The 13,743-nt window shown below is 47.6% G+C and overlaps 1 protein-coding gene across 1 annotated transcript in view; it reads right to left on the bottom strand.

Annotated features, from left to right (window-relative positions):
* The window catches only part of LOC107107171 (GPI ethanolamine phosphate transferase 1-like), a 99,166-nt gene extending 85,498 nt beyond the window's left edge, over positions 1 to 13,668 (bottom strand). Inside the window, exons 1-5 of the mRNA XM_015407432.1 lie at positions 13,588 to 13,668; positions 10,979 to 11,029; positions 10,074 to 10,166; positions 7,552 to 7,607; positions 1,663 to 1,741 (exon numbers count right to left, since the gene is read on the bottom strand). Of these exons, the coding sequence (XP_015262918.1) occupies positions 1,663 to 1,741; positions 7,552 to 7,607; positions 10,074 to 10,166; positions 10,979 to 11,029; positions 13,588 to 13,668 (360 nt within the window). The remainder of the gene's footprint in view (positions 1 to 1,662; positions 1,742 to 7,551; positions 7,608 to 10,073; positions 10,167 to 10,978; positions 11,030 to 13,587) is intronic.
* Between the last annotated feature and the right edge of the window lie 75 nt (positions 13,669 to 13,743).

The following is a 13,743-nucleotide window of genomic DNA, read 5'->3' as shown; positions in this document are numbered from 1 at the left end:
GACGGTCACCTCGAGGTTAGACTACTGTAACGCTCTCTACATGGGGCTGCCTTTGTCGCAGATCCGGAAGCTGCAGTTAGTGCAGAATGCGGCGGCCAGGCTGTTGATGGGTCTCTCCAAGTGGGAGCACATCCAGCCTGGGCTGAAAGCGCTGCACTGGCTGCCAATAGTGTACCGGATCTATTTCAAAGTGCTGGTTCTTACCTTTAAAGCCCTATATGGCCAGGGTCCAACCTACCTGAGGGACCGCCTTTTCCCACACATACCCCCATGAGCACTTCAGTCTGGGACGCAACATCGCCTGGTGATTCCAGGCCCCAGGGAGGCAAGGCTTGCCACGACCAGGGTCAGATCCTTTTCAGTGGCGGCTCCTACCTGGTGGAACGAGCTCCCGGAGGAGATCAGGGCCCTGTGGGACCTTCTGCAGTTCCGCAGGCCTGTAAGACGGAGCTCTTCCGCCAGGCTTTTATGTAGGGGCCGCCGCTGCCACTGCTGCCACCACCACAAACGGCGTGGGTAACAACGGGGCTAGGGGGGAGGGTCCCTGGAAGATCTGCCAGGATACTGCGTGGCGCCGTATACCAACTGGTTGTACGTCAACTACAGGACAACACCACCTTGATGAAAGACTGATAACTATCTTGTAATTTTATTCGGTGACCATCTTGTTTCTTACTGAGCACCTTATTTGTGTTGATAATTACTGGTTTTACTGTTTTTATGTGTGGGCACTTGTTGCTCTTTGTAAGCCGCCCTGAGCCCGCTTACGGGGAGGGCAGGATATAAATGCTTAAATAAATAATTTTTAAAAAAATTACAAGTAGGGAGATAGTACAATCGACAGAATGGAACATGCAGTAACCAGTGCATTTGGATTTTAGCAGTCTGGAACCATCAGAAAGACCTGAAGACCTGAGCATGCCCGTTTGCATGCCGGCACCTGCAGAAGCCCCTGCTGACTTGAGCAAAGTCGCTGTGGCGGAATGTAGGGAGAGCAGCGGTCCACCCAAATAAGAGGAGACAAGGCCATGAAGGACTTTGTATGTGACAGCCAGTACCTTTAACTGAGCCCAGTAGCATGTGAACTACTCCCAGCAGTGAAGGCAACAGAAATAGAGGAAAGGCTGAAATCACTATAAGCTATAAAGTGTATAAGCTATAAAGTGTTGCACAGCTAGTTCAAATGGCATACAGAAAACTAAGAGAGGTGGGTGCTATGGTTCAGTGGCAGAGCATCTGCCTCGCATGCGAAAGTTCCCAGGTCCAATTGCTGGCATTTCCAGCTAAAAAGGACTGGTCGTAGGGGATGTGGAAAAAGCTTTGCCTGAGATCCTAGAGAGCTTTTGCCAGTCAGAGTTGACAATACTGAGTCCAGTGTTCCCTCTAAGCTGAGTGAGTGTGAGCTAGTTCACAGTTTTTTAGCCTCTGGCTCACATATTTTTGTCTGAGCTCAGGAAGGAGGGCTCCAGAGCAAACTAATTTATGCAGGAGCCAAATCGCTCGCTCACAACTTTAATGCCAGGAGCTCACAAAGTAGAATTTTTGCTCACAAGACCCCACAGCTTAGAGGGAACATTGATACTGACCTTGAAGACTCTGTAGCGAGAACCTGCACGGGGCTGACAATGGGATATTAAGTGTCCCTCTGACAAATTCACTTACCGCTTCCTCGTATTTTTCATGCTGAATAGCAGTCCTTGCCTTTCTGAGAAAGTCTATTTGTTCTGAATCAGAAAGAGACCTGTATAAAAAGGATACGAGGAGATACAGGTTAAAATACCAGTTTTATTTCAATTTGCAAGAAAGGAGAAGTAACTGTGGGCAGACTTTAAATCCCCCACCCCCCAGCTATTTAGTATCAGGCCATTCTTAATTTTTAAAGCTCTGCTTTCCACCAATCATTGTCTCACAAGAAGCACATTTACAAAACAAAATAAAAAAGCCTGCAGGATATTTTTCACTGGGAAGATGGCCCCTCGGGTGCTTTTAACATCCAGAGCAACAGAGAAAGCAAAGAGATTTATGGCCAAAATTAAAGCCTCAGGCGAAAGCCACTAAGTCTGAGGAGAACTGTAGAGAAAAGGAGAGTTGTGGGGAAGCAGGCCACATAAAGATAGGACTTTAGATGATATCATTTTTGAAGGAGAGGTGTCACAAAACAACGAACTGAAGTATGGGGGGGGGATGTTTTATTATTTTCTTTTTTTTTAAATTGCCATTCCCAGTGTAGTCAAAGAACTTCAAAACCTTACTTTGGAACTAGGCCCAAAAGCCTCCTTAAAGCCAAGAAGATCAGGCAGGAAATAAACATTTTAAATAAAATTAAATAAATAAGGCTAACACCCTACACATGACGATATCGAGTGCCTTTTCTAGTTTAGTTGATAGGCCACTGAATGTGTTACGCTTGGTTGGATTATTCTTTGTGACTGGCTGCTTAGTATCATCTTTCACTAGCTAGAAGATGCGCTTACTGACCTACTGAAAGAGGTAAGACCTGAATGGGTGCGTTCAGATGCGCCATTTGATCTGGTGTCGTGATGGTTCAGCAATGGATTTTATCTGCACGACCACACAGTCAACATCTGCCTCCCGTCCCCAATCATTGGTTTCCGGCTCAAAACCGCTTTAACCCGGAGTATTTTGTTACCAGGTCCCAAAGTGGTGTTTTCTCAGCTCTCCCGTTTAAAGCCGCATTTCCCCCCTGTGTGATCGCTCCTCCGGTGTCAAGCCACTTCCGGTGTCAAGCCACTTCCGGTTTAAACCCTCTCCCCGCTCGAAAGCTGCCCGAGGCTTCCACTTTTCGCCTGCCGTTTTTTTTAATGCGTTGGCGGTGTGCACATAGGCGGAGCTCCGGCACCGTGTTTAGAAAACCAACATTTAAACCGACATTGTTTTAGCGTTTATATGAATTCGGGATCTCACGGAGGCCATTTTTGAGTCAAACATTTAAAGGGAAGTCTTTTGTGGGAGGGGTTGAATTGATTCGCCCTGGTGGTTCTGCATATGCGCCATGATAGTTTCCCCCCCTTCTACAGAGGGGTGCCTATGCGCATGCGCAAACTGAGAAAAGGGGGGAAAATGCCGACACATGCTCCCGTGCGCTGGTAGTGTAGACAGCGGGGAGTGCTGCGACTGCACAGTAAAGCGGAATAAGGGTAGGTAAGTGTGATCGCAAATATCCAGATGAAATATAATCCTGTTAGAACCGGAGCCGTTTAACCCGCTCTCAGCACGCCGTCTGACCACACCCAATGTGTCTGAAACAGTTAGATTTGGTTCTCTTACGAGTTAAAGACTGGAAAGATGAAACTAAGTTGGTTATTGGAAATGATGTGAGATCCATTAGTAATACTAGTGATAGGTTGAAACTCTTGGGGGGGGGGAAGGGGGGATAGACAACACGACTGAACCTCATCTCATCCCACAAGCTGGAGAAGCCAGAAGGTTTATACCACGAACTTGAAACAAAGAAGTATGGGTAACCACTGAACACTGCTTGGAAACATTTCTATTCCATCTGGTGCCAAATATGTTGGGATTTTTTAAATTTCTCACCTCTCTCCTCTGCCACTTCATATGCTCTCTACCTTCTAAATACCACCTACGTGTCTGATTTGCCTTTTATGATAAGCAGATTTTAGTTTTGAGCCTGCAGCCTCTGTGGCACACATCAGTCTATGAAGAAGTGAGCCGTGACTCACAAAAGCTCACACCCGGCCACAGATTTTGTAAGTCTTTAAAGGTGCTTTAAAGGAGCTGCGGTGGCTCAAGTGGTTAAGACGTTGAACTGCAGGCTGTGGAAGGTCAGTAGTTCAGCAGTTCAAGACCCGAGTGTGCCGCATGACGGAGTGAGCTCCCGTCTCTAGTACCAGCTCCTGCCAACCTAGCAGTTCGAAAGCAAGAATCTAGTTCCAGCTCCTGCCAACCTAGCAGTTCGAAAGCAAGAAATTGCAAGTAGATAAATAGGTACCACTTCGGTGGGAAGGGAACAGCGTTCCGTGTGCCTTGGTGTTTAGTCATGACGGCCCCATGACCACGGAAACGTCTTCGGACAGCGCTGGGTCTTCGGCTTGGAAACGGAGATGAGCACCGCAACCCTAGAGTCAGATTCGACTGGGTTTTGAGCAAGGGAACCTTTACCTTTACTTTAAAGATGCTACTGGACTCTTGCTCGTTTCTGCTGCTACAGAGTGACTAACATGGCTACCCATCTTGACCTATCTACCAGGTTGTTTTCCTGTTAACATTAGGTTGTATAGAGGGACACAGAGGGGAAAAACTGGGTGCCCTAAGAGTCGGGATGCCAACCTCCAGGCAAGGCCTGGAGACCTCCTGCTATTACAACTGATCTCCCGATGAAAGAGATCAGAAAATGGCTGCTTTGGAGGGTGGGCTCTACGGCATCATACCCTGCTGAGGTTCCTCCCCTCCCCAAACCCCGCCCTCCCCAGGCTCCGCCTCCAAAATCTCTAGATAATTCCCCACCCAGAACTGGCAACTCTACCTAAGAGCAAGAGAAAGATTCTCCATGTGCCGGAAACTCAGATGACAGCAATCTATGGCTTTAAGAAAAGGTTTGGCCCTTGGCTGGGGACAGAAGAGACTGAATGCGGGGATCTTTGCACGTTCCCAGAGGCTAGCCCTCTGTCACACTCGGCATATAAATCTGCATTACCTGTGACTGTTGTGAATGCAACTGGGAGGTCCAAACTCAAGCTAACAAGACCTTACAGGGGACTGCGTTCATGTAATACCGAGAAGACCGAAAAGTCTCCTATTACAGCCTCTAGGATCACCATGGCTCACTAAACAAGCCCCACAAGAATACAATCAAAGCTCTTTAGTTCCCAATAATATACATAGCACCATTCGTGCGCAAGAACAATTAATTATGTAACTATACATTAGGGCTAATTGTGCAGAGGTTTATAAATTGTCCCTTATGAGATGCTACCGACTCTCGCTGGGCGTACACCTGACAACATTAATATTTCCACCGCATCATTCATGATCCCGGTTTTGACAGCCGAGATAGCAAGTCTTGTGATCAAAATGAACCAAGCGGAAAAATCCCAAGGGGGTTCTGCCTGGCCAGCTATTCCCTGCCTGTCGCTCCTGGCAGAAGACCTGATCTCTGCCAGCTCTGTTTTCCTCCTTTTAAATCAGCATAAGAAGATCACATTCTAAAAACTCCGATGGGACAACCCACAACGAGTGCTGGCTCTGGCCAGTCGCCATGAAGACGAGATACTAAGCACTAAGCTAGGTACAAAAGTCCAGAAGCAAGCCGAGAAACAGAGTTGAGGGTCAGAATGCTAGGAGATCGGTCGCAGTTCTCAGGAGTGATGAGCAGAGGCTGGCAGCCGGAACAAGGTCCGAGACTGCACAGCTGCATCCGCACCGAGACAGGTGAGCGTGGCTACTTGTGACCGGATCCTCCCTTCCCTGGGAGGCAACCTGCAAAGACTCACAGCCCCCCATGTTGCCTTTGCAACAGCTGAATCCTGGCACTCCTCCTTCTCTCCTGCACCTCCAGACCCTGGCGTGCCCTGCGCCTGGGACACTCAGGTGAGCCAGGTGGGGACTCTGGCCTCGAGGTGTCTCCACCTGGGGGTGCTGGGCCAGGCTCTGGACTGGGCTCTCTTTCTCTGACTGCACCTCAGTCTCTTTGCCTTGCTGCCCCTCCTGCACAGCTCCTGGGACCTCTTCTCCCTGTAGTATTGACAAAGGTTCCTCTCCTGGGCTGACTCCGGCGGAGGCTGGGTTGCTCCGTGCCTCTTCTTTGTCTGAGGAATAGTCAGCCGAGGCTGAGCCAGGACCCATGAAACACTGCTATGCATGCTCGTTGCGCGCTCTCGCTCTCTCATTTTTTAAGGGCACTGAAAGAGCCTTTGGAGTTTACAGTAGGATTTCCCCTAGCTCATTTAAAAAGGAAAAGGTTCCCTTGCTCAAAAGCCAGTCGAGTCCGAATCTAGGGTTGCGGTGCTCATCTCCGTTTCACAGCCAAAGAGCCAGCGCTGTCCGAAGACGTTTCTGTGGTCATGTGGCCGGCATGACTAAACACCAAGGCGCACGGAACGCTGTTACCTTCCCACCGAATAAATCCTTATTAAAAAACCTCTATCTGATCATTTCAAATAACATTCAATTCTTACTCAAGCCTGTGGTAAAGGGGCCATTGATTTCAAGTCACAGTCAATGACAATTTGAAACCACTGTAACAATTATATAATGAATATATTAAGATACACTATCCTGTACACCGTCCTCCACACATTTCATTCCTTGTATGATCGGCTTCATTAATTGTTGATGGCAACAGTGTTTCCAGATTTTTTTTCTAGCTTAGCCGACACTGGAAGGTTTCCCCACTGTATTTTGATTTTGTTACTTTATGGACTGCAGGTAGATTTGTGTGCATTTTCTTGGCCTGTTCACTTCCATCCACATGCCATTCTGTGGTTGCAAAAAACACTGCTGCGTTTAGAAGAGTCAGACAGAAAAGATCTTCTGAAAATCTGACACAGCGGGAAATCTTTCCTATATTGTCCGGTTCACCGGAAAACCAATCCTTCCTCCTTCTGGAGGAAGAATTTGGAAGAGGAAGAGGAGGGACATGGTTCCACATCTGCGAGTATACAGGATGGGCCCGGGCTAGTCAAGACATTAGTAATACTTATGATAGGTTGAAACTCTCGGGGGGGAAGGGGGGGGACAGACAACATGACTGAACCTCGTCTCATCCCACAAGCTGCAGAAGCCAGAAGGTTTATACCACGAACTTGAAACAAAGAACTATGTGTAACCACTGAATACTGCTTGGAAACATTTCTATTCCATCTGGTGCCAAATATGTTGGGATTTTTTTTATTTCTCACCTCTCTCCTCTGCCACTTCATATGCTCTCTACCTTCTTAATACCACCTACGTGTCTGATTTGCCTTTTATGATAAGCAGATTTTAGTTTTGAGCCTGCAGCCTCTGTGGCACACATCAGTCTATGAAGAAGTGAGCCGTGACTCATGAAAGCTCACACCCGGCCACAGATTTTGTAAGTCTTTAAAGGTGCTTTAAAGGAGCTGCGGTGGCTCAAGGGGTTAAGACGCTGAACTGCAGGCTGTGGAAGGTCAGTAGTTCAGCAGTTCAAGACCCGAGTGTGCCGCATGACGGAGTGAGCTCCCGTCTCTAGTTCCAGCTCCTGCCAACCTAGCAGTTCGAAAGCAAGAAATTGCAAGTAGATAAATAGGTACCACTTCGGTGGGAAGGGAACAGCGTTCCGTGCGCCTTGGTGTTTAGACATGCCGGCCACATGACCACGGAAACGTCTTCGGACAGTGCTGGCTCTTCGGCTTTGAAACGGAGATGAGCACCACAACCCTAGAGTCGGACTCGACTGGCTTTCGAGCAAGGGCACCTTTACCTTTACTTTTTACTTTATTTATTGGTCATTTGTCACTGGCATATGAGAGAAGACAGAAAAGACAGATTTCTTTTTTTAAAAAAATGCACAGAAGAAAATGCAGACACGGGGGCAAAATGCAGACTCACTTGAACGGCGAGAACAGAAACGGCAACGTGGTTTTCTTCTTCTGAGCCGTCTTCACCTGAACATACCCAGAGAAGGAGAACGAAGACGGTTAAAAACGTTTCTACTTACATTGATCAGGTGGCACAGTCTTGTGATAAGCCTCTTATGCCTGCTGAAACGTTGGGGCATAAATACGTGTAATAAACAAAATAAATAAAACTTGAGACCAAAAGAAGAAGCAGCAGCAAATGCCAGCATCCTGACAACTGCTGCTTCAATACCCTGTTTCAAGAGAGCCATTGTGCTGCAGTGGTTAAGAGAGGTGGACTCTAATCTGAAGAACCGAGTTTGATTCCCCACTCCTCCTCCACACGAAGCCTGCTGGGTGACCTTGGGCCGGTCACCATTCTCTTTCGTTCTGTCCTGATGGTTACTAGACCGGGTTTCTTATATAATCGGGGGGGGGGGGGGGGGGGGAGAGACAGAGGGAGAAATGAAGTCGTAGAGAGCGGTCAAAGTGGAATGTAACTTCCACGTCCAAAGACGGTGTGTGTCGGAATGCACCTTGCTTGGGGTTCACAGCTGCACCCCTTTGTGCAACATTTGTTGGTTTCTCAAAAACATCTGGTCAGCCACTGTAGAAAAGGGAACGTTGAACTAGATGGGCGACAAGGTCACCGTTCGCCTAGGATGCCAAAAAAAACACCTTGGCCCACCCCTGGATAGGTCACCACACCAAGTAAACTTTGGACTTGTGGGTCGCCATACCAAAAAGGTTGGGAACCGGAGGACCAGGTGATCACTCCCGGAAGCTGCATGTAGATGTTCAAAAGTACTGGGGTTGAGAATCCTGCAAGATCACTCGCAGTGAATGCACGGCCCGACTCTGTGATTCTGTGATTCTAAGTTAACCTTTTGAAGTTAATCCGTTCACAGTCAGTTAAATGTGCCTATATGAATATGTCGTGTAAGATGTGCTTCTGTTTATGTAAGTAAGATTTCTTTCTGTTGTTACCAATGGAGTCAGATCATCTTTGCAATTGGTTTTCCCTTAACTGGGAAACGTGGAGGGTCGGGGATACTGCGTAAAAGCTTCTGTGCTTCCAAGTCAAATGATTTTTAAAAATTTAATCCAGTAATTATACCCGAGGGAGACCCGGATTTGCTGTCTCGGGAGAGGATGGCCAGGACCAAACCGCATCCATAGCCAGGGGCAGCTGCCCTTTCCGACCTGTCTATCAAAAAACAGAGACAGATCTACAGCACAGAACTGCCAGGGCATACCGGAAACTGTTTGAATCCCAGCATCCCCGAGACTGGCCATCCTAATAGGTCCCTTGCCTGTTATATAGGCTACAGCGGTTTCAGATCGGTTTACAAACCATGGAACAACCCGAGGCTCTGTTTCCAAGCATGATTTTATTTGTCAGGTACTGATCGTAACCAATGCTCCCTCTAAGCTGTGGAGTCCCGTGAGCAACAATTGTACTGTGAGCTACTGGCATTAAAACTGTGAGCAGGTGATTTGGCTACTGCATCAATTAGTTCGCTGTGGACTGGAGCCCTCCTTCCCGAGCTAAGGCAAAAATGTGTGATCTGGAGGTTAAAAAACTGTGAGCTAGCTCACAGTAACTCAGCTTAGAGGAGACACTGATCATAACAGGAATGTGCCCGTCTCAACTATGAGGAAACATAAGCCCCGGTGCTGTCAGCTGGGTATGACTCAAGCCCCCATTCTCTTCAACAAGACTTTTACAGCACAGTCGAGAAACTGGAATTCAGGACCCATTCTACCCTTCTATTAAAGAAAGCACTGTTTCCACTGGCATCGATTCACACTGGCTAGCCAGAGGTTGATCCTTCAATTTTAAATGTCCCTACCCCAGAACAAATACCGCAATTACCATGGAACATTTCTAGGCATGCTCAAAATCAACAAATAAATCAGACAGTTACAAGAATTCAAGCCAGTTTTTGTTAAAGCTACCCTGAGCTGTGGTTTTTTTTTTAATGAATCCAGTATCACAGTTAAGGGGACGGTTTTTTTCCATTCCAAGGGTTCAAGCCCAAGAACAGTATCCCGTGACCAATGTTCCCTCTAAGCTGTAGAGTCTTGTGAGCAAAAATTCTACTTTTTGAGCTACTGGCATTAAAGTTGTGAGCGAGTGATTTGGCTACTGCATAAATTAGTTTGCTCTGGAGCCCTCCTTCCTGAGCTATGACAGAAATGTGTGAGCTGGAGGCTAAAAAACTGTGAGCTAGCTCACACTAACTCAGCTTAGAGGGAACACTGCCCGTGAGTAGGCCCCACCGACTGAAACTGGATTTACCTCAGAGTAGACTAGCTTAGGCTTGCTGCCTAAACGATCACTCACAAACAGGACTCACTCAGAATCCGGCTCAGGTCTATTCAGTGGAGCTTACTCCCAGGAAAGTATTTGTCTAAAACTTTTGTGCTCCCTACTGTAAGAGTTACAAAAGTCAAGCTGTTCCTCCCTGGAAGTATTTGTGAGCATGCGGGACACTTTGAGTTATAATTTACCTTAAACTGTTCAAGGATCTGAGCAGCATTCGTAAGCACGCTTTCTGCCTTAAAACGAGCCGTATTGTTCAGGTATCCCAGAGGCAGAATTCCCTGAAAATATAACAATGTTCATGTTTATGTGTACAATCCAAGAAAAGGGGAAGGGGGGGGGGGAGGAAAAAACAGAACCCCACGGCAATGTTCCCTCTAAGCTGTAGAGTCTTGTGAGCAAAAATTCTACTTTGTGAGCTCCTGGGGCATTAAAGTTGTGAGTGAGTGATTTGGCTACTGCATAAATTAGTTTGCTCTGGAGCCATCCTTCCTGAGCGAAGACAAAAATCTCTGAGCCAGAGGCTAAAAAACTGTGAGCTAGCTCACACTAACTCAGCTTAGAGGGAACACTGCGACCCACGGTAGTGGTTTCTATTACCTAGCAAAACTCGTTGTTCTGTACAGTCAGGGGCCATTTCCAGCAGGAGCGCACAGGAGCGGAGCTCCGACAGTAAAGAGCCCAGGGGGCGGGCACATGCAACAAGCCCCACCCCCTGCTCCCAGCAGCCCTCAGTCAGAGCAAGAAGCAGCCAGCTAAGTTGCAGAGCTCCCCCCCGCCCCCCTGGTCCAAAACAGGCCAGTGGCACCTTTAAGACCAAGTTTTATTCAGGTACAAGCTCTCCCTCCTCTGCGAGGACAGATCTGCATCATCCCCCCCCCCCCAATAGCTAGCAATCCAAAACAGTCCAGTGGAGCCTGAGCGGTGGGTGTTGCCTTCTGACACACTTCCGGTGATGTCAGTGGGTGTGGCATATGCAAATAAGTTATGCTAATGAATTATGCTAATGAGCTTCTGCACCTCTTTTTCTACGAAATGACCTGTTTACAGTTATTTAGAGGAAATGTGTAAACACCTTTTCTCTTTGTCATACCTTCTCTGGATTGGATCCGCCCACAAAGCACGATTCTCCTGCCTCCCTTCTCTGCAAAGAACAGGATGTCAGGGGGCATTCTACGGCTGCCATGGAGGAGGTAGGAAAACCACGCTCCGTGCCCACGGAAATGTCTAGTCTGGATGTTGACCTTCCCTGCCCCGATTTCCTGTTGATACTTTCCCTGATTGTGTAAGTCTCTATGAATTTTACTGTTCAAATTTCCTCCACATCCCAGAAGATTTCATTTTTTTTTTCCTTTTATTTTTTTGTGGAGTGAAATGTATATGAATCTGAGATTGTGAGCTCACTGCTCTGGCTTCTTCCTTTCCCCCTTTAATTTGTATGTGAATTTGGAGTTCTTTCCCTTTTTTTTTTTGTTGGTAGGTCCCAGGTGTTTCAGGGAAGGAGGGTGCAGGAAGAAGTCCTTCTCCTGTGGTATGGGGAAGATTCCAAAATATTGTGTGGGGACAGTTTTCCGATCAAACCTGAGATGCAATGTTGACCTTCCCTGCCCTGATTTCCTGTTGATATTCCCCCTGATTGTGTAAGTCTCTGTTTTTATGAATTTCACTGTTAAAGTTTACTCTACACCCCAGAATATTTTAATTTTTTTCCTTCTCCTTTTTTCTTTTTTCTTTTTTGAGTGATAGGTATGTAGAATGTATTAAATACATTTAATTTAAATTCAAAGAAAAGAAAATGCTGTAAGAGCTGCACACCAGGTAGGTGTACCTACCTCATACAGTCCTACTGTGCCCTATGCAGTCCTAACTAATGCCAGAGCTCACGTCTCCAACCAGTGCTTGTGATGCATTTAGAAGACGCATTGTGCTGGCTTGGAGCTGAATACTGCGGCACAGTTAGGAGACATTGGTTATGCCTGCTGCCTTCTCAGCTGGAGATGCTCAGGTGGCTGGTAGCCCAATGAGGAAAGAATTTCGGACTCCTGCAAGGAGACCCAGTTTGGCACCATCCGTGGACTGTCGGACTAAGAACTAGGAGACCCAGGTTGAAATCCCCACTCAGCCACAAAGCTCACTGGGCGATGGTGGGGGAGAGTCGCTTTCTCTTAGCCTTACTCAAATACACAGGCTGTTTTGGCAGCAGGACGGAGGACAGAGGGGTCACGTAGGCCACTCGGAAATCGCTGGGTGGACGATGAGCTGGGGACAACAGGCTGGCTGCTCACACCAGTGCGGGGCTTGAACTAACACAGTTCAGATGTTAAGACAGTGGGATATACCCACTGTGTCACCGCTCCCCGGTGGGAGGCTAGGTTGTGTGACTGCCCCAGGATCACTAGAGAGCTTAGTGACACAGTGGGGATTTGAACTTGAGTGTGCTAACGTCAACACTACCACTGCATTGGGTCTACATTGTGCTGTTGCCCTAAGATCCTCTCCCCCAGCTTCCTTCCCTTGTCCACAGTATGGAGACAGTACCATATGTTGCAGGGATGTTCTAAAGCCCTGTCTCTCATTCTCAGCCCAAAACATGGGTGTAATAATACCAGACTATAATGCAGAACTGTCGTTAGCCACTGTCTCCCAATCACATCCTCTCTCTTCCCTGCATTATAGGGATAATAACTATGGACTGCATTGGTCCTTGCAGCACAGGTTTTTTCCAGCTCTTAGAAGCTAAAAGACAACAACCCTGTGTGGAATAAGATGGGAGTTAGGGCATCATCAACCTTGCTCCTTGGGCATCTGTTTGGGATAGAGCACACTCCTGCTCATTCACAGCTGCCTCGAAGTCCTGGATCTCTTTGTTCTCTCCCATCATCATCATTGTTGTTGTTCAGTTGCACAGTCAAGTCCAACTCTTCGCGACCTCATGGACCACATCACACCAGGCCCTCCTGTCTTCCGTCGTGTTCTGGAGTTTGCTTAATTTCATGTTCATTGCCTCAATAACACTGTCTAACCATCTCCATCTCATCCTTTGCCGACCCCGTCTTCAGGGTCTTCTTCTCCAGTGAGTGCTCCCTTCTCATTTGGTGGCCAAAGTATTTGAGCTTCATCTTCAGTATCTGGCCTTCCAGGGAACAGTCAGGGTTGATTTCTTTTAGGACTGACTGATTTGATCTCCTTGCAGTCCAGGGGACTCTCAAGAATCTTCTCCAGCATCATAGTTCAGAAGAATCTATTCTTTGGCGCTCGGCCTTCCTTATGGTCCAACTCTTGCAGCCATACATGACTACTGGGAACACCCATCATCATTACATGTTGCTTTAACCTGCTGGCAAGGGGGGAAATGGGGTCAAAAGTAACCAGGAAGACCCAAGTCTCAATAGCGGAATAGTCAGAAGCACTTTAAAAAAAAAAAAATCTATGCATGAGTCTCATGCAGGCTTGCCAACCTCCAGGTGAGGCCTGGAGACCTCCCAGAATTACTGCTGATGTCCTGATTACAGAGGTCAGTTCCCCTGGAGGAAATGATTGCTTTGGAGGGCGGATTCTATGGTACACCCCACTGAAGGTCCTTCCCTTTCCCAAGCCTCCAGGCATTTCCCAGCTGGGAGTTGGAAACCCTCGTCTCATGAGGTCTCAGTGTGCATTGAGGACTGTGCTGCTTGGTGGGATGTGGAATGGGTGGTGCTTTACGCATAAGTAATAGAGAGTGTAGCTGGCCAATAGGTTCTCTGACTTCTCCCCATCGGCCACGTACGAACCGGTGGGTGGCATTTTGTCCGAGTTTGAAGGGTGAAAAATTCCACAGGAGCAGAGGGAGGGTTCAGGGTGGGGAAGAGACTGTAGAGA

This window comes from Gekko japonicus, unplaced genomic scaffold (genome assembly GCF_001447785.1).
Source record: "Gekko japonicus isolate JY-2015 unplaced genomic scaffold, Gekko_japonicus_V1.1 scaffold3144, whole genome shotgun sequence".
Lineage (NCBI taxonomy): Eukaryota > Metazoa > Chordata > Lepidosauria > Squamata > Gekkonidae > Gekko > Gekko japonicus.
This window is presented reverse-complemented; position numbering and strand designations above follow the sequence as displayed.